The 21144-nt window shown below is 45.8% G+C and overlaps 1 protein-coding gene across 1 annotated transcript; it reads right to left on the reverse strand.

The window, feature by feature from the left end:
* Positions 1–9827: 9827 nt before the first annotated feature.
* LOC139064423 (uncharacterized) lies at positions 9828–13088 on the reverse strand. Its single transcript, XM_070547766.1, has 2 exons — positions 12871–13088; positions 9828–12731 (listed from the first exon to the last, which is right to left on the reverse strand). Exons 1-2 carry the CDS (start codon positions 13064–13066, stop codon positions 11905–11907), a joined length of 1023 nt encoding a protein of 340 aa, XP_070403867.1. The 5' UTR covers positions 13067–13088; the 3' UTR covers positions 9828–11904.
* Between the last annotated feature and the right edge of the window lie 8056 nt (positions 13089–21144).

A 21144-nucleotide genomic window follows, 5' to 3' on the forward strand; every position in this document is an offset into this window, starting at 1 on the left:
GTTACTTTCCCAGGCCTAGTCAAAAGTATAAAAATTATTTATACATTAACGGTCCCTCCTGAGATCTGGCCGTTTGTTCATTTGCTGTGTTAGAGGACATGCTGAACTAATGTTTTACACATGATCATCACCCTAAAATTTGAGTGTATAAAAACATATTAAATATGTTTTTTTCCCTTAAAAGTGTTTAAACAGTTGTTGCATTTCAACACACAAAAAATAAATGGAAAAAATAAGATAAATCTAATGAAAAGTGTACATCTTTGACATTAAGCTTAAAAAAATCTGTTGACAATGATGATACTGTTCATTTTTCAGAGCTTTTTAATGTGAAAATATACATTGCAATAGATAAGTTTACAATAAAGTTAAATGATAAAAGTTTTGAAGTTACACTTCTACTACTACTAGTTAATAATAATTATGATGATAATAGTAATAATAATGAAAAAATAATTATAATAATACGAACAAATTGTGTCTGAGGAGTCAGTTATGTGGAGGAGATGAGTTTGTAAAAGTTAGTTTTGAGTATGTGTGTGAAGGAGGAGGTGAGTCTGAGCTTAATGCAGGTCTGTCACATGTTCCAACTTACGTTTTGACTTTGAAAGAAGTCTCATATCCACTTTTCGTTTTCTTGACATGCTGCCTCCTGGCTGTGCCTAACTACCAAAGACTCACAAATGAACACTTATTCAAATGTTATGTAATGGAAGCTGAGCTGAGCTCTGATATTACACAGCGTCTAGTTGACGATGTGACTCAGTACCGGTGTTCCCTAGCGGCTCCAAACTAGCAAAACAACGTGAGCACGTTCTGACTGTTTACAACTTGAGTGACAGCAGCAACAGCCAATAATACGTTAGCAAGTATCAGCAGAGCCAATAGATTAGCTTTTGGGCGGGTCTAATAGGAAACCGGTTTCCGTTTCGGTCCTAGTGCTCAACCAAATCCATTTAATGGAGCGTAACATTGTTTTTGGACGGAAAAAAGAGCAGGGGACCAAAACTGCCTTTTGAAAAAGTGGGGGGGACATGTCCCACCCGTCCCCCCCCAAAATTACGTCCCAGACTGTGACTGTGTGAGGGAGAGGGACTGTGACTGTGACTGTGACTGTGTGAGGGAGAGGGACTGTGACTGTGACTTTGTGAGCGAGAGGGACTTTGACTGTGACTGTGTGAGCGAGAGGGACTGTGTCTGTGTGAGGGAGAGGGACTGTGACTGTGTGAGGGAGAGGGACTGTGACTGTGACTGTGTGAGGGAGAGGGACTGTGACTGTGACTGTGTGAGGGAGAGGGACTGTGACTGTGACTGTGTGAGGGAGAGGGACTGTGACTGTGACTGTGTGAGGGAGAGGGACTGTGACTGTTACTGTAAATGTGTGAGTGAGAGGGACTGTGACTGTGACTGTGTGAGGGAGAGGGACTGTGTCTGTGTGAGGGAGAGGGACTGTGTCTGTGTGAGGGAGAGGGACTGTGACTGTGTGAGGGAGAGGGACTGTGACTGTGACTGTGTGAGGGAGAGGGACTGTGACTGTGACTCTGTGAGGGAGAGGGACTGTGACTGTGACTGTGACTGTGTGAGGGAGAGGGACTGTGACTGTTACTGTAAATGTGTGAGTGAGAGGGACTGTGACTGTGACTGTGTGAGGGAGAGGGACTGTGACTTTGACTGTGTGAGGGAGAGGGACTGTGACTGTGTGAGGGAGAGGGACTGTGACTGTGTCTGTGTGAGGGAGAGTGTCTGTGACTGTGTGAGGGAGAGGGACTGTGACTGTGAGGGACTGTGTGAGGGAGAGGGACTGTGACTGTGACTGTGTGAGGGAGAGGGACTGTGACTGTGTCTGTGTGAGGGAGAGGGACTGTGACTGTGTCTGTGTGAGGGAGAGGGAATGTGACTGTGACTGTGAGGGACTGTGTGAGGGAGAGGGTCTGTGACTGTGACTGTGAGTGACTGTGTGAGGGAGAGGGACTGTGACTGTGACTGTGAGGGACTGTGTGAGGGAGAGGGACTGTGACTGTGAGGGACTGTGTGAGGGAGAGGGACTGTGACTGTGACTGTGTGAGGGAGAGGGACTGTGACTGTGACTGTGACTGTGTGAGGGAGAGGGACTGTGACTGTGAGGGACTGTGTGAGGGAGAGGGACTGTGACTGTGACTGTGTGAGGGAGAGGGACTTTGACTGTGTGAGGGAGAGGGACTGTGACTGTGTGAGGGAGAGGGACTGTGACTGTGTGAGGGAGAGGGACTGTGACTGTGACTGTGTGAGCGAGAGGGACTGTGACTGTGTGAGGGAGAGGGACTGTGACTGTGTCTGTGTGAGGGAGAGGGTCTGTGACTGTGACTGTGTGAGGGAGAGGGACTGTGACTGTGAGGGACTGTGTGAGGGAGAGGGACTGTGACTGTGTCTGTGTGAGGGAGAGGGACTGTGACTGTGACTGTGAGGGACTGTGTGAGGGAGAGGGACTGTGACTGTGAGGGACTGTGTGAGGGAGAGGGACTGTGACTGTGAGGGACTGTGTGAGGGAGAGGGACTGTGACTGTGAGGGACTGTATGAGGGAGAGGGACTGTGACTGTGACTGTGAGGGACTGTGTGAGGGAGAGGCACTGTGACTGTGAGGGACTGTGTGAGGGAGAAGGACTGTGACTGTGACTGTGACTGTCACTGTGTGAGGGAGAGAGACTGTGACTGTGACTGTGTGAGGGAGAGGGACTGTGACTGTGACTGTGTGAGGGAGAGGGACGTTGACTGTGACTGTGACTGTGTCAGGGAGAGGGACTGTGACTGTGTGAGGGAGAGGGACTGTGACTGTGACTGTGTGAGGGAGAAGGACTGTGACTGTGTGAGGGAGAGGGACTGTGACTCTGTGAGGGAGAGGGACTGTGTCTGTGTATGGGAGAGGGACTGTGACTGTGTGAGGGAGAGGGACTGTGACTGACTGTGTGAGGGAGAGGGAATGTGACTGTGACTCTTACTGTTTGAGGGAGAGGGACTGTGAATGTTACTGTGTGAGGGAGAGGGACTGTGACTGTGACTGTGACTGTGTGAGGGAGAGGGACTGTGACTGTGAGGGACTGTGTGAGGGAGAGGGACTGTGACTGTGACTGTGTGAGGGAGAGGGACTGACTCTGTGAGGGAGAGGGACTGTGCCTGTGTCTGTGTGAGGGAGAGGGACTGTGACTGTGACTGTGTGAGGGAGAGGGACTGTGACTGTGTGAGGGAGAAGGACTATGACTGTGTGAGGGAGAGGGACTGTGACTGTGTGAGGGAGAGGGATTGTGACTGACTGTGTGAGGGAGAGGGACTGTGACTGTGTGAGGGAGAGAGACGTTGACTGTGACTGTGTGAGGGAGAGGGACTTTGACTGTGTGAGGGAGAGGGACTGTGACTGTGTCAGGGAGAGGGACTGTGACTGTGACTGTGTGAGGGAGAGGGACTGTGACTGTGTCAGGGAGAGGGACTGTGACTGTGACTGTGTGAGGGAGAGGGACGGTGACTGTGTGAGGGCGAGGGACTGTGACTGTGTGAGGGAGAGGGACTGTGACTGTGTGAGGGAGAGGGACTGTGACTGTGACTGTGTGAGGGAGAGGGACTGTGACTGTGTGAGGGCGAGGGACTTTGACTGTGTGAGGGAGAGGGACTGTGACTGTGTGAGGGAGAGGGAGTTTTACTGTGACTGTGTGAGCGAGAGGGACTGTGACTGTGTGAGGGAGAGGGACTGTGACTGTGTGAGGGAGAGGGACTGTGACTGTGACTGTGTAAGGGAGAGGGACTGTGCCTGTGACTGTGACTGTGTGAGGGAGAGGGACTGTGACTGTGACTGTGTGAGGGAGAGGGACTGTGACTGTGACTGTTACTGTGTGAGGGAGAGGGACTGTGACTGTGACTGTGTGAGGGAGAGGGACTGTGACTGTGACTGTTACTGTGTGAGGGAGAGGGACTTTGACTGTGTGAGGGAGAGGGACTTTGACTGTGTGAGGGAGAGGGACTGTGACTGTAAGAGGGAGAGGGACTGTGACTGTGTGAGGTAGAGGGACTGTGACTGTGTGAGGGAGAGGGACTGTGACTTTGTGAGGGTGAGGGACTGTGACTGTGTGAGGGAGAGGGACTTTGACTGTGACTGTGTGAGGGAGAGGGCATGTGACTGTGACTGTGACTGTGTGAGGGAGAGGGACTGTCACTGTGACTGTGTGAGGAAGAAGGACTATGACTGTGTGAGGGAGAGGGACTGTGACTCTGTGAGGGAGAGGGACTGTGTCTGTGTGAGGGAGAGGGACTGTGACTGTGTGAGGGAGAGGCACTGTGACTGTGACTCTTACTGTGTGAGGAAGAGGGACTGTGACTGTGACTGTGTGAGGGAAAGGGACTGTGACTGTGACTGTGTGAGGGAGAGGGACTGTGACTGTGACTGTGACTGTGTGAGGGAGAGGGACTGTGACTGTGTGAGGGAGAGGGACGTTGACTGTGACTGTGACTGTGTCAGGGAGAGGGACTGTGACTGTGACTGTGTGAGGGAGAGGGACTTTGACTGTGTGAGGGAGAGGGACTGTGACTGTGTGAGCGAGAGGGACTGTGACTGTGACTGTGTGAGGGAGAGGGACTGTGACTGTGACTGTGTGAGCGAGAGGGACTGTGACTGTGACTGTGTGAGGGAGAGGGACTTTGACTGTGTGAGGGAGAGGGACTGTGACTGTGTGAGCGAGAGGGACTGTGACTGTGACTGTGTGAGGGAGAGGGACTGTGACTGTGACTGTGTGAGGGAGAGGGACTGTGACTGTGATTGTGACTGTGTGAGGGAGAGGGACTGTGACTGTTTGAGGGAGAGGGACTGTGACTGTGTGAGGGCGAGGGACTGTGACTGTGTGAGGGAGAGGGACTGTGACTGTGTGAGGGAGAGGGACTGTGACTGTGACTGTGACTGTGTGAGGGAGAGGGACTGTGACTGTGACTGTGAGGCAATGTGTGAGGGAGAGGGACTGTGACTGTGACTGTGAGGGACTGTGTGAGGGAGAGGGACTGTGACTGTGACTGTGTGAGGGAGAGGGACTGTGACTGTGAGGGACTGTGTGAGGGAGAGGGACTGTGACTGTGACTGTGAGGGACTGTGTGAGGGAGAGGGACTGTGACTGTGACTGTGAGGCACTGTGTGAGGGAGAGGGACTGTGCCTGTGACTGTGACTGTGAGGGACTGTGTGAGGGAGAGGGACTGTGACTGTGAGTGTGTGAGGGAGAGGGACTGTGACTGTGTGAGGGAGAGGGACTGTGACTATGTGAGGGAGAGGGACTGTGACTGTGACTGTGTGAGGGAGAGGGACTGTGACTGTGACTGTGAGGGACTGTGTGAGGGAGAGGGACTGTGACTGTGACTGTGAGGGACTGTGTGAGGGAGAGGGACTGTGACTGTGACTGTGAGGCACTGTGTGAGGGAGAGGGACTGTGCCTGTGACTGTGACTGTGAGGGACTGTGTGAGGGAGAGGGACTGTGACTGTGAGTGTGTGAGGGAGAGGGACTGTGACTGTGTGAGGGAGAGGGACTGTGACTGTGTGAGGGAGAAGGACTGTGACTGTGTGAGGGAGAGGGACTGTGACTCTGTGAGGGAGAGGGACTGTGTCTGTGTGAGGGAGAGGGACTGTGACTGTGTGAGGGAGAGGGACTGTGACTGACTGTGTGAGGGAGAGGGACTGTGACTGTGACTGTGTGAGGGAGAGGGACTGTGACTGTGACTGTCACTGTGTGAGGGAGAGGGACTGTGACTATGTGAGGGAGAGGGACTGTGACTGTGACTGTGTGAGGGAGAGGGACTGTGACTGTTACTGTGTGAGGGAGAGGGACTGTGAATGTGACTGTGACTGTGTGAGGGAGAGGGACTGTGACTGTGACTGTGTGAGGGAGAGGCCTTCCCGGAACACAAATACTGGGCGGGGGGTTGGTTCGCTGGAGTTTTTGACAATTAAAATTGCGCCCACATTTTCTAAGTTAACACAACTCTTTTGACAGCAGTAGTTTCAGCATCTTTACTGTCCCCCTGCTTTAGCACTCTCCCCTCTCCCCTTATGCAGTGGCCGCACAGGTGCTTCTCTCAGAGTTCCTGCTGCTCTAAACATTAAAATAATTATTTCATTTTCTGTTCCTCACGTCTGATTACCTTCAGTGGTGTCTGTTGTTGCAACCACCAGGTACAAAAACTAACTTGTTTTCATTTGACTATTTTTCTGTCCTGCCTGTTTATTATCTTCCTGCATCTCCTCTCAATCCTAAAGAGAAACTGCTACCTGGGTTCATATATATTCACCTTATGAGTTACCTTTGAACTGCAGTTCTAAAAGATCTACCGACCGCAAAAACAGTGGTCTGCGCGCCAGCCGCACTGGTGATGAAGTCACCGGAGGACAAAACAGGTGATGCGCTCCGCTCCACAGCAGCGAAAAGCATCAGGCAGAAATAACAGACAGAAAACTTAAAAGGAAATGAGCCGACATGAACGATCGCGTGTTAAATTTGTTTTTGAGGTGGTGACACCTAATTTGATAATGTTACTGTGGCCGTGCTCAAGACGCAGATGTCTGGAGCACGTCAACGATCAGAGCTTTGCACCTATAATCTCCGGAGAGTCTGCATGAATAATGTAATATCAGTAGAACCAGGATCGTTTTCGGGCTCCCCCTGGGTGTGTAAGCTGAGGGCTTCCAGGGGAGCCTGTCTTCTTTTGGGGTGAGTCGGGGTCCCTTCAGCTGACCCGTAGTTCAAACCATGCGTATAGCACAAGTTGGTTGCGCGAGTTGCCGGATCCTAGCAGACAGTTGCCAGAACGGTCCTTTCAAAATAAGACAGTTCCTGGATCTTGTTCCGGCGAGATCCGGCTCAAATTAAGCCCTGGTCGACATTGATCTCATACCGATACAAAAATCCAACACTTTATTGCATAATGAACTACATATGAAAAAGACTGCACTGCAAAAACTGATTTCTAAGAAAGTAAAAACACTCCTTTTTAAACATTTTTCTTTTTAGTCCAAACAGATTAAAAAAAAATCCCCAGAAAAATAACATTACTTAAAATTAGCTAAAAATTCTTAACTATGATCCAGATTTTCTAGTTTTGAGTAAAAAAAAAATCTGCCAGAGAGGTAAGCGGTAAGAGGTAAAAAGTTGCTTGGCTAGAATTTGTAAAACTAGCAAATAAATGGATTGTTTTTTTTTACTTAACTTGAGCAAAACCTTGCAAAACTTCATAACTGCTGCCTTTTAACTATGAACTGCTTTAAATTCCCTCCAAATTGACGGTCAGTCGAAACAACGGAAAATTTGCGATACGTACTGGAACAGAGCACGTTGCTCTTTTGCCGCTGACCGCTCCTGCATGTCGCCTCCTGTGGGTCGAACCCTTAATAAACCAGGGTTTCCCTTACATAGGCGTAGCCGTGGAGGGCCGCCACGGCTGAAATCCCACCGCCACGCCTACAACATCCCAAGTTTTATTGATGTTTTTTTTTTTTTTTTTTTTTTTTTTTTTTGCGCGGTTTCCCGAAGAAGCAGCGGAAACTACTGTGTTGTTGCTTGTGATCACAGCCGGCAGGTAGCAAGGAGGAGGAGGCAGGGCAGGGTGGTTACAGCTATGAGCGTACGGATAAAGCATTTTTGACGAATACGAGCAAGAAACGAGTGTAAAACTCGAAAATATCCGTAATCGTGCTGAATGAAATCCTCATTGGGTAACTGACTGTCTTCACGCTCTGTGATTGGCCAGTCAGATAGAGCGCCCGCCCCTCCCTACACACAAAACTGCAGCCGGGAGCTCCGTCAGCTCGGTCCAGGCATCAACGCACACACACAGACAGTAAAGCCGGGCGGACACTGTGTGACTTTTTCACTTTTTTTATCAGATTTTCCACTCGTGCGAGAATCCACAAGATCGGGGCGAGTTTTGCGCTGAGCGTCGTGTAGTGTACAGGGGGTTACGAGAGGCGATTAACACCACGTGACCAGCTACCGATCAGCAATCGTGAGCTCGCACGGACTTCCGGAGTGTTTAATATTTATCTCGTTCCTCATGAGGGTTGAAGCGGCGCTGCGAGCAGCTGCGACCCAAAAAGTATCAGAACCGCTCACGGCGCATTCGCAATCCTGCATCAACTCCGCTCACCCGCTATTTCCCTAATAACACACGCTGTTCGTTTTTATTTCTACATGTTTTTTTACTCACAAAGATTGTCAAGAAAGCATGTTTGTCGTGTTCATGTCAAATTTAACTGATCACAAAACACAGATTTACTTTCTTTATTTCGTTTCCTCATCCAACCCCCATAAATCCCCGTGTGTCCTCCTGCAGCACTCCCGAAGGACAACAGACAAAACAAGACAAAAAAGTCTGACGTGTTGTGTAAAAACTGCTATTTTTAGCTTATTTTAGGTCCGACGTGTTGCTACCAGACGTACAGTGAGCACATGACTCGTGAGATCTGCCCTGCGCTGAAGTCGTACAGTTTGAGCTGAAACTGTGTTACGAGTGAAAAAGCCGCACAGTGTCCGCCCAGCTTATTATAATGTTCACTGTAATGCATCTTGATGTTCTTAACAAATAAATTAAATCAAAGATATTGGTCAATAATGCCAAATATGTAAATTTGTGTTTCAGTCCTTTTTATACTGGCTTAAAAATACTTCATTAAGTCTACTAAGCAGGGGTGTAGAACGTGTTTAACAGGGCCAGCCCAGTAATGATCTTGGACCAAAATAAAGGGGGCAGAGAGTCAAATAAAGGGGGCAAAAGAAGACGTTTTTCCAGATGCCAAGAAAAATTAAATGCCAAATCCCCCCTGCAAAGTGTGTCACTGAGAGTTTAAAACAGAAATTATTATTGTGCAAATATTGGTGTACTCACCTTTAATACTAGTTATTACAATGCAGCAGTCGCTGGATTGGTGCAGTTCAAAGTGGAGTGCATCAAATAAAACAATATTAACATAAAGGTGACACGTGTCATAACCCCCCCCCCCCCCCCCCAACAACACCACCACCACAGCTGGAAAAATTCCTAGGGGAAACACTGTAAACACTAGAAATCCAAGAGGCCTTTACAGCGCTTTGCTGCCCGGGCCTAATTAAAAGACAACTTAGATGTGTTTTTCCTTTTTCTTTCTTATTCTAATGCTTTGCTGGAGTATTAGATCGAGAGCAAAATAATGTGATCAAAGCATCCCTAGTTGTTGCATTTTGCGTTTTGTCCTGTTCTCTCTGAGCCTCAGTGCATATACCAGGGACTGTCTTCTACATTTGCCAATTGTAAAACTTAAAAAGGAGTCTGTTAAGCTGTGTTAAACACTGTTTACTGTGTTTTTATTTATTTATTTTGTAAAAAGTTTAATTGTGCATTTTGTTCATCTCAATTCATCAGGTTACAACAACTCCTGCTGATGCAGAGGAACAGTTCGTCCTCCCAAGCTCCCCAAGGCTCATCGCACTTGGTAAAACTGTCATTTAGTAAAAGCAGATATAGAGAAAAATAAATCCTAAGTTGACATTAAGACTAGTGAGGAAGTGTCATTACTGCAGTGCCCAGTGAGAACATTCCAACACTGACTTGGTTGGCTGGGGACGAGACAATGATCATCCCCAGCCAACCTCCTGCCCACTCAGCCACAGCAACACTTTGCCAGGAAAGAGGGTTTGCGAAGCAGATCGCTCACGAAATTCGTGTGCTGCCTGCTTTTCCTCTGTTCACATCAGGCACAAAGTTTTCCGTCGCAATCAACAAGCACTTCTGCTCAGCTGTTGCATTTCTTTTTTTAACTATGTTTACCAGGTACTAGTCCCCATTTACTGCTCTTTTCCTGTTTAAAAACACCCCACGTGCCTTTGCTGTTCTGTGTGTGTGCACACGCACACACCCTACCTATTTATATCTTCGGAAACTGCGCCGATCCTGCTCAGCTCTTGTGTAATTAGACCAATTCCTTTAAAATTGGGTTCGTAAATAACTTGGTGTTTTTGGTATGAAACAATGCTACTGTATATATATGAATATTTGAATTAAACGTATTTGTTTATCTAAGCAAAACAGATTCTCCCCCTCCCCATAGTTCAGCCTACACTGCGGGAATGGGTGTGTTTAATTTTCATCTCTAGTCTGTTTAGATACACAAATATGATCGCATTTATCAATCGGTGTTTTGTTTGAAAACTAGCTTTATTTTGTTAAATTTCATGGCCTGCCTCTTCTGTCTTTGAATTCCTGTCAGAACTGATGCAGCTCCCTTTCATAAAAAATAGAGCACACGCCAAAACAATTGCCACATGGCGTGAGCCTTCCCAGTGCTTCGCAGCTGCTGTGAACGACACCATAAGTCAACAAGGGCGCCGAATAGAAGCGCTCTTTGTTCCACGATGCTTAGCATCACCTGTGTCTGATGTGAACTATGTATCAGACATTACTTATTTGTAATTCAATTGTTGTTTTATGTTTGATTATTGCAGGAGACACTATGTGGTCTGCGAACAAGTGGATGCTATCCATAGAGGGCAGAGTTGTAATCCCACTTTTACCTCCCATACCGGATTTTACAACTGCCTTGGCTGTCCTGTTTGCCAGTTTCTATGTATTCAACATAGAATATCAGGTGGAAGCAGTCACAACACTGGAATTCGTTCAGAGGTATTGCTAATAACATTCTAACTTAATTTTGAGCTACAATTCAATTAAAGTTTATTTACAAATATTTAGAAAAATCTTAGAACTCTTCATAGTGCTGAAAGAATAGTAATTTAAAATTAGAACAGTCGGACAATAACTAAAATCATTTGCTCATACAAATATGTTCATTCAGGACAATAAACGCTGTAAGTCTAAATATCCAATCGGCGCCAAAATCATTACTATGTTTTAGCTGCACCTTGACTCTAAAGCTGCTATTCGTAATCTGCAAAATAAACTAGCTTACTCACTCAGAACTCTCACCCCTCCCATCAAGTAGCACTCCTAGGCCATGCCCCACTGAGGAAGTGCGGTGATGTTCTGCTGCAAAATGTGCTACAAGCATAATGAGTCATGGAGCCACGTACATGCAGAAGTCTGTTTGTCGGGTGGGATTGTTTAATCATTGGTTTTGGACCAATCCATGTTTTTGGCTGAAGTTTAGACAAAAGAACCACTTAATTATTTATGTTTTTCTTTAATCTCCACAAAATATTTCTAAGAATGTTGTGTTAAAATGTTAATAGGCATGAAAAAAATCTGTTAGATTACTTATTTTGCAGATTAAAGATAGCAGCTTTAAATTTCTTATCCTTTCAAGTTGATTTCTATAAGCTTTTTGATCTGTTCTGAGAGGACTTTTGTTATGATGATGTGCTCACCAAACTGTCCATAAGTTATATTAACCTATATTTTCATTTCTATTAGGTTCCTTGTGAGGATCAATCCAAATTCCATCAAGTGCACAGCCAAGGTCCAGACGAGCAGAAAAACTGGCAGAACTGTGAAGAGAAAGACAACGGATATAAATCCACGCGTCGTTTCATTCATGAACGCCTTCTCTGCATTTGACTGGCAAAACAGCTAACTTAAGGTGAGGTTCTGATACTGGTCACTACATCTATGAAGATGGGTTTGGTCTTTATTTGTCAAAAGTAGCGTAAACATATGGAGCCCATAAGGGGACATGAGCAACAAAAATCTTGTGCACACCAGTAATTTTCTCGTGCGCACAATTTAATAACTTGTGCGTAAGAGATACTTTATCATCAGCTAATAAAAGTTAAAAGCCAGATGTTTTTGTCAAAAATTGGAATAGACTTTAATCATGAGTTTTTGTAAGATCCACATCCCTACTGGCTATATTATTAGAATTATTCTCACAATCTATGACCTAATGCTTGGATGTGACCAGAGGGCTCATGCTGTAGGCTACCCCTTTTTATCCATGTCATCCTTCAGTCTGGTGTACAGGTCAACACCAGTCAGGGTAGTGAAGTGGGAAAGTAAGAGCTTCCAAGACAGGAGAAATGGCCACCGTTTACTTATGTCCAGAATGCTGGGAGATGGGTCAGCATTGATGTCTTCTCGCTGTTTTGAATATGTATTTGTCATAAGTTCCTTTACCCTTCCTCTCTCAGCTGCCTTTGGTCCATCTTGAGTAAAAATATCTATCATTTCTTTCCTCTTTTCTTCTAGTGATTGAGCCGTTTCCCCCTCTGGATACTCCTGTGGCTGCCAGTTAATACAACCATAACTGTCGATTTTAGCACATTTGGCAGGTGGTGGCGGCTGGTCATCATCACTTGTGTCTGACCTTCTGGGCCTCCTCAGGCGGGAGAGTGTGTTGTCTCTGTTGACATATTCAACTCTGGTTTTCAGCTGCTGCAGTAAAGTGAAGTATCCACATCCAATACTTTCTCCCTCATCTGTTTTATCTAAAAAGCTGCCAGGATACATCTGAGTTATAGCTTTTGCTACTGTTGTGCAGTCTTTTCGTGTCGGGTTCAAGCAGTGTTCTCTCATGGAATCAACAATGACTTTCACCATGTGTCTGCGATCCCCTGGCTCTGGACGATTACCATCATCAATGGCTCTTTGGAGAGCGGGCCTCATTTTGTCCCATTGCACCTGAAAACCGTCTACCCATTTGCTGTGTCCTTGTGGACTGGTTAATGGACTGGTGCAAGGCTCATTTGAAAATGAGCTAGAGGGGGAAGAAACGGGTGAGGAGGTGATAGGCTGAGGACTTTTTGGATCTGCATAACAAATTGACATAGGCACAAAAAACATAATGGTTAATTTTGTTTCATTCTAACATTTTTCATCTTAATAGTCATTATCATCAAAATACAATAGCAGTGAACATAAACATGTAGGCTAATTGAGACAGCTTACGACTTTTGAAAGAATTAATCAATCTTCTGCACTGAATGGGCGATAGTAGGTGACTGATGTCTGCCTCTTTGATAAACTGAAGATCATCTGGCCCTTCCACACCCAATGTGGTTTCAAACTCGTGAATCACTGCTTCCACCTTCTCCCTCTGTAGCTGTGGTAGCACGCTCTGTATTGCATGCTCAATGGAGTCCATGTCTTTTACCTGTAACACACTGAATGGTCTGACACAAAGGTACACCCCTCAAATTTGCATGAAAGCCAAAGCATGTCCTTGCGTTTGCGCCCTTGATTTAACTGTGGTCGTATGAACTCTTTACATATGCTTTTGAAGAGCAATTACCGTTGAAAAAGCAGAAGGACAATTTGCATAGCCACAGTGAAATCTAATGTTAGCGACATTTCTGTGCATTTTAACATGTCAAATAAATGCGGGAGTTGACACAGCTTTGAATTTACAAACAGTACACGTGTAAGACATTTTGAACCAGAACGGCAGTTAACTCAAACTTATCCTTTCTCAAGTATCGGTAACTAGTCTGAGCAAGCAATGTTTGACTAAAAGTCAGTAAAGAGAAAGGACACTTACATGCAATGATGCTCCACGCATCCACGTCGAGAAAACAGTCTTCGTCGTCCTGCAGCAGACTGGAGAACGTTGCGAATCCCTTTATTCCTGCAGCTGAAGTTCTTTCCTCCTGTTCTTTTTCTTTCTTGCCGCTGTTCGGTTAGAACCGGTTAGAACACCGCCAAAGACTGCCGCGCAATTGTCGGCTGGACCAATGAGCAGCCCAGCGTCGCTGGCTACAGCTTGTGAACCGTGATCACGTGAGCCAGGTGCTTTCCCGGGCATGAGCGCATGAATACTGGGACTCGAGATGAATTACCAGTAAAATACACCATTTATAAATAACACAGTAACTGCATGTTAGTCATCACCTACATCGCAAAATGCAGTTAATATTATTATCTATCTGATCTGACCGTTTTCCTGAATAGTTAATGAGTTGTACTGTGGAAGGCAGAAGAAAAAGTAGTTCCTAGTAACTGGGTTTAATACAAAGACTGTAGAAAAAATTATATTTGGTACGGTATAATTCAGAAAACTAATTCTGAGACTTGGTGGAAGCAGCAAAATGCAATCAACTGAAATATAATTAAAATTTTAATAGGTTAAAATGCTGTGAATAATAGTTTAAAGTATTAATAATTTTTATTTCTGCACATCTGTGTGGTGCCATTTAAAATCAAACATAATTTTTGCAGCAATTAAGTTAAACTAGAAGAAGGTAAAAAATAGGTGGTTCATTTTTCTAAGTAATATTTTCACCATGATTATTCATACATTTATAAATGTTAAAGTTTCCAACTAAATAATAATATTACAAGCCAAATGTTTAATTTAGACTTAAATGTTTATTTTACAAATTAAATAATTAGGTCACACCAACGTATTTAGTTTGTAATCTGAATATTTAACTTGGAGCAAAACATTTACTTTACAAACTAGCTGCTATGACTCAATATCCATATTTTGGGACATAAGGATTATTCTATTCTATTCTATTCTATTCTATTCTATTCTATTCTATTCTATTCTATTCTATTCTATTCTACACAAATTTCAGCCTCATAGGTCAGTTTTAAAGTTATTCATTTTCCCACCATTTTCTAAATTCAAATTTCAAAGAAATACATTTTGGCTGCCACGCAGCAACCTTTGACCCCAGACTCAGGTCAGATGATCCCCAAGGGGTCACTTTAGAATAATCTTATCGATCAATCAGTCAATCACCTTTATTTAGAAAGCTCCTTACAGGCATGAAACATGCCACCAAAGTGCTGTACAATAAAAATAAAAACATTTAAAACCAGTAAAAAGTTTAAGAAACAAACAATAAAAACATAACAGCATATAAAAGCCTAGACGTAACGGCATCAGCTAACCCATAGAGTTAAAAGTCAGTTTTTCAAATTGTTTGAAGCTTTGCCTGTTGGCTTGTGAAGAGACCCTATCAATCACCCCAAAACACAACTCTGAAAGAACTTTGGAAGGCCAAGTAGACCCCCAGAGGTCCCATCATAACTGCACCGAGATATGCGGGTAAAGTCCGTTTGATAAGCAACATACTCAGATTTCATGTTTAAATCTCAACGCATGAGTTGAGTTGAGTTGTTAGACAAAAGCAGGCCAAAAGGCCACTTCAATGGCTGACCTCTGTGACTTTTGACACTTCCCAAGGTGCTGCGAGTCTAAAAATTTGCACAGTGTATGGCTCGAGCACCACAATCTAGACATTAAAATTTCAGCTCCTTAGGTCAAAAGGTTTGGAAGTTATTCATTTTCCCTACATTTTGTCATTTAAAATTTCATAAAGGGGATTTTTTGCACATTGTGGTGACCTTTGACCCCATTGAAGCCAAACTCAGACCAAGTAATGGTCTTAGCCCCCCACATGATTATACTCAATTTTGATATTAAGAAAAACCTGTTTGACAGTGTTGTCTGTTTTGATGTTTAACTTTGAAACAAAGGGAGCCATTCCTAACCATTGCTTTCATGTCCTAAAGTACACAATATGTTACTGTAAATGTCATATTACTAGATATTTCTGTAGTACCATTCAGGTTACTATAACACCCATCCATCCATCCATTTTCACCCGCTTATCTGGAGTCAGGTCGCAGGGACAGTAGCCTAAGTCGAGAGGCCCAGACATCCCTCTCCCCAGCCACTTGGGCCAGCTCCTCCGGGGGAATCCCAAGGCGTTCCCTGGCCAGGTGAGAGACATAGTCCCTCCAACGTGTCCTGGGTCTACCTTTAGGCCTCCTCCCAGTTGGACATGCCCGGAAAACCTCATCAGGGAGGCGTCAAGGAGGCATCCTGACCAGATGCCCGAGCCACCTCAACTGGCTCCTCTCCATGTGGAGGAGCAGCGGGTCTACTTCGAGCCCCTCCCGAATGACAGAGCTTCTCACCCTGTCTCTAAGGGAGAGCCCAGCCACTCTGTGGAGAAAACTCATTTCGGCCGCTTTTATCCGCGATCTCATTCTTTCAGTCACTACCCAAAGCTCGTGACCATAGGTGAGGGTAGGAACGTAGATTGACCAGTAAATGGAGAGCTTCGCCTTCTGACTCAGCTCTCTCTTCACTACGACAGACTGGTACAACGCCCGCATCACTGCAGATGCAGCACCAATCCGCCTATCGATCTCACGCTCCAGTTTTCCCTCACTCGTGAGCAAGACCCCGAGATACTTAAACTCCTCCATTTGGGGTAGGACCTCATCCCTGAGGCAAAGAAGGCATTCTACCCTTTTCCAAATCAAGACCATGGTCTCAGATTTAGAGGAGATGATTCTCATCCCAGCTGCTTCACACTCAGCTGCGAACCGCTCCAGCAAAAGCTGAAGATCACGTTCTGATGAAGCCAACAGCACCACATCATCTGCAAAAAGCTGAGAACTGATCCTCAGGCCACCAAAACGGATGCCCTCCACACCTTGGCTGCGCCTAGAAATCCTTTCCATAAAGGTTATGAACAGAATCGGTGACAAAGGGCAGCCTTGGCGGAGTCCAACTCTTACTGGGAACGAGCCTGACTTACTGCCAGCAATGCGGACCAAGCTCTGACACCAGTCATACAGGGACCTAAGAGCCCGTATCAGAGGGCCTGGTACCCCATACTCCCGGAGTACCCCCCACAGGGCCCCCAGAGGGACGTGGTCAAACACCTTCTCCAAATCCACAAAACACATGTAAATTGGTTGGGCAAATTCTGACGCACCCTCCAGGACCCTCCTAAGGGTATAGAGCTGGTCCAGTGTTCCACGGTCAGGACGAAAACCACATTGCTCCTCCTGAATTCGAGGTTCAACAATCCGATGGACCCTCCTCTCCAGAACCCCTGAATAGACCTTACCATGAATGTTCAGGAGTGTGATCCCCTGTAGTTGGAACACACCCTGCGGTCTCCCTTTTAAAATAAGGGAACCACCACCCCAATCTGCCAGTCCAGTGGAACTGCCCCCGATGTCCACGCGATATTGCAGCCAACACAGCCCCACAGCATCCAGAGCCTTAAGGAACTCCAGGCGGATCTCATCCACCCCTGGGGCCTTGTCACAGAGGAGCTTTTTAACCACCTCAGTGGCCTCAGCACCAGAGATTTGAGAGCCCAACTCAAAGTCCCCAGACTCTGCTTCCTCACTGGAAGACATGTCGGTGGGATTGAGGAGGTCTTCGAAGTATTCTGCCCATCGATCCACAACGTCCTGAGTAAGAGGTCAGCAGCACACCGTCCCCACTATAAATAGTGTTGGTAGCGCACTGCTCACCCCCCCCCACCCCCCCACCCCCCCAAGGCGCCGGATGGTGGACGAGAATCTCCTTGAAGCCATACGGAAGTCTTGCTCCATGGTCTCACCAAACTCCTCCCACGCCCAGGTTTTTGCCTCAACGACCACCCAAGCCGCGTTCCGCTTGGACCGTCAGTACTCGTCAGCTGCCTCTGGAGTCTCACAGGCCAAAACGGCCTGATAGGACTCTTTCTTCAGCTTGACAGCATCCCTAACCACCGGTATCCATCAGTGGGTTCGGGAGTTGCCACCACGACAGGCACCGACGATCCTGCGACCACAGCTCCGGTCAGCCGCCTCAACAATAGAGGCACAGAACAGGGTCCATTCAGACTCAATGTCCCCCGCCTCCCCTGGAACATTTTGGAAGTTCTGTTGGAGATGAGAATTGAAGCTCCTTTTGACAGGGGACTCTGCCAGGCGTTCCCAGCATACTCTTGCGATACGTTTGGGCCTGCCTGGTCTGACCGGCATCCTCCCCCACCATCTGAGCCAACTCACCACCAGGTAGTGGTCAGTTGACAGCTCCGCCCCTCTCTTCACCTGAGTGTCCAAGACATACGGCCACAGGTCAGATGAAACAACAACAAAGTTGATCATCGAGCTGAGGCCAAGGTATCGTAGTGCCAAGAGCACATATGGACACCTTTATGTTTGAACATGGTGTTCATTATGGACAATCAATGACTGGCACAGAAGTCCAACAACAAAACACCACTCGAATTCAGATCAGGGGGGCCGTTTCTCCCAACCACACCTCTCCAGGTCTCACTGTTGTTGCCCACATGAGCGTTAAAGTCCCTAGCAGAATGAGGGAGTCACTGGAAGGAGCACTCTCCAGCACCCCCTCCAAGGTCTCCAAAAAGGGTGGGTAGTCTGAACTGTAGTTTGGTGCATAAGCACAGACCGCAGTCAGAACCTGTCCCCCCCCCCCACACGTAGGCGGAGGGATGATACCCTCTCATTCACCGGGGTAAACTCCAACGTACAGGCACCAAGATGGGGGGCAACTAGTATGCCCTGCATACCCCTGCTCGGCACCTCTTAGTGGGAGCAACTCCAGAGTGGTAGAGTGTCCAACCCCTCTCAAGGAAACTGGTTCCAGAGCCAGAGCCATGCGTTGAGGTGAGACCGACTATATCTAGTCAGAATCTCTCAACCTCACACACCATTTCAGGCTCCTTCCCCACCAGAGAGGCGACATTCCATGTGCCAAGAGCCAGCTTCTTTAGCCGAGGATCAGACCGCCAAGGTCCCCCGCCCTCGACTACCACCTGTCACACACTGCACCTGACCCCTTTGGCCCCTCCCATGAGTGGTGAGCCCATGGGAAGGGGGACCCACGTTTCCTCTTCGGGCTGTGACCGGCCGGGCTCGCCAACGTATCCCACCTCTAGGCCTGGCTCCAGAGGGGGGCCCTGGTGACCCACGTCCGAGCAAGGGTACACAGTTTCCATTGAATTTATTCATCATAAGAGGTCTTCAGGCTGCTCTTTGATCCCTCACCTAGAACCTGTTTGCCATAAGTGACCCTACCAGAGGCATAAAGCCTCAGACAACTTAGCTCCTAGGATCATTGGGACACTCAAACCCCTCCACCACGGTAAGGTGGCAGCCCAGGGAGAGGCTATACCCAATGGTTATATATGATGTTACTGCAAATCTTTACAGTAATGTACTGGTTGCTAAAATTACTTAAAAATACATTGTACAATTAAAACAATTACTGTGAATTTTTACAGTATCATGTTGCTTGATGTGGTTTCCCGAAGTACACGATATCACTCTGAAATTACCTTTGGTTGTAGTTTTACACAGTACGTGATGAGTTACTGTGACATTTTACAGCTGGTTGAGGTTTCTATAGTACACAATATGTAACTGAATTTCAACAGTATACTGTAATGGTTACTGTGAGCTTTTAAAGTATTTACATGTTGTTATAACAATAAATAATATGTTGCTTTAAATTCCAATATATTGTGAATTTCTACAGTACTGTAATAGGTACTGCAATTCCCTATGGTACACATGTTACTGTGAATTTAAATTATTATTGTGAATTTCTGCAGTATGTTTTTATCCAGTACACAATAAGTCATTGTGAAATTTCTCACCACTGTAAAATCTTGTTTTGTTTTGTACAGTAGTGATTATATTACTGTTACTTACTACAGTAGAACTTGGTATGCTGTGAATTTATAAAGTATTGCATGTATTACCATAATTTATGCAGTAATTTTACACTACTGTAAATTTTTGCATTTTTTCTTACAGTAGTAATTATATTACTGTGAATTACAACAGTAGAACTTGGTCTGCTGTGAATTATACAGTATTGCATTCATTACTATAACTTATGCAATTGTTTCACACCACTGTAATTTAACTCTCTGTTTTTTACAGTAGTGATGATATTACAGTGACTTACTACAGTAGAACTTGATCTGCTGTGAATTTATACAGTATTGTATTTATTACAATGATTTATACAATTATTTCACATCACTGTAAAATCTTGTTTTGTTTTTTACAGTAGTGATGATATTACTGTGACTTAATGCAGTAGAACTTGGTATGCTGTGAATTTTTAAAGTATTGCATGTATTACCATAATTTATGCAGTAATTTCACACTACTGTAATTTCTTTCTCTGTTTTTGACAGTAGTGAATATGCTACTGTGACTTACTACAGTAGACCTTGATCTGCTGTGAATTTATACAGTATTGTATTTATTACAGTGATTTATACAATAATTTCCCATTACTGCAAAGTCTTATTTTGTTTTTTACAGTTGTGATGATATTACTGTGACTTACTACAGTAGACCTTGATCTGCTGTGAATTTATACAGTATTGTATTTATTACAGTGATTTATACAATAATTTCCCATTACTGTAAAGTCTTGTTTTGTTTTTTACAGTTGTGATGATATTACTGTGACTTAATGCAGTAGAACTTGGTATGCTGTGAATTTTTAAAGTATTGCATGTATTACCATAATTTATGCAGTATTTTCATACTACTGTAAATTTTTGCTTTGTTTCTTACAGTAGTGATTATATTACTGTGACTTACTACAGTAGAACTTAGTCTGCTGTGAAGTTTTACAGTATTGCATTTATTACTGTGATTTATACAGTACTGCAACAGTTACTGTCAATTATACAGTATTTTACTTTAAATACATTCACAGTGAGTTACTTTACAGAAACACAGTAAATTACTGTGTAATTCACAGTCATTTTTTACAGTGTGTGTGAGGGAGAGGGACTGTGACTGTGACTGTGTGAGGGAGAGGGACTGTGACTGTGACTGTGTGAGGGAGAGGGACTTTGACTGTGACTGTGTAAGGGAGAGGGAGAGCGACTGTGACTGTGACTGTGTGAGGGAGAGGGACTGTGACTGTGTGAGGGAGAGGGACTGTGACTGTGACTGTGACTGTGTGAGGGAGAGGGACTGTGACTGTGACTGTGTGAGGGAGAGCGACTGTGACTGTGTGAGGGAGAGGGACTGTGACTGTGTGATGGAGAGGGACTGTGACTGTGACTGTGACTGTGTGAGGGAGAGGGACTGTGACTGTGTGAGGGAGAGGGACTGCGACTGTGTGAGGGAGAGGGACTGTGACTTTGACTGTGTGAGGGAGAGGTACTGTGACTGTGACAGTGACTGTGTGAGGGAGAGGGATTGTGACAGTGACTGTGTGATGGAGAGGGACTGTGACTGTGTGAGGGAGAGGGACTGTGACTGTGTGAGGGAGAGGGACTGTGACTGTGTGAGGGAGAGGGACTGTGACTGAGTGAGGGAGAGGGACTGTGACTGTGTGAGGGAGAGGGACTGTGACTGTGTGAGGGAGAGGGACTGTGACTGTGTGAGGGAGAGGGACTGTGACTTTGACTGTGTGAGGGCGAG

The sequence above is a fragment of the Nothobranchius furzeri genome, unplaced genomic scaffold (assembly GCF_043380555.1).
Source record: "Nothobranchius furzeri strain GRZ-AD unplaced genomic scaffold, NfurGRZ-RIMD1 Scf026, whole genome shotgun sequence".
NCBI lineage: Eukaryota > Metazoa > Chordata > Actinopteri > Cyprinodontiformes > Nothobranchiidae > Nothobranchius > Nothobranchius furzeri.

Excerpts from the sequence above, each read along its gene's own strand:
- LOC139064423 (XM_070547766.1), bottom strand. The coding sequence starts at position 13,066 with ATGGACTCCATTGAGCATGCAATACAGAGCGTGCTACCACAGCTACAG. Across the intron at positions 12,732-12,870 it reads GATTAATTCTTTCAAAAGTC|ATCCAAAAAGTCCTCAGCCT; the intron begins GTAAGCTGTCTC and ends TTTGTTATGCAG.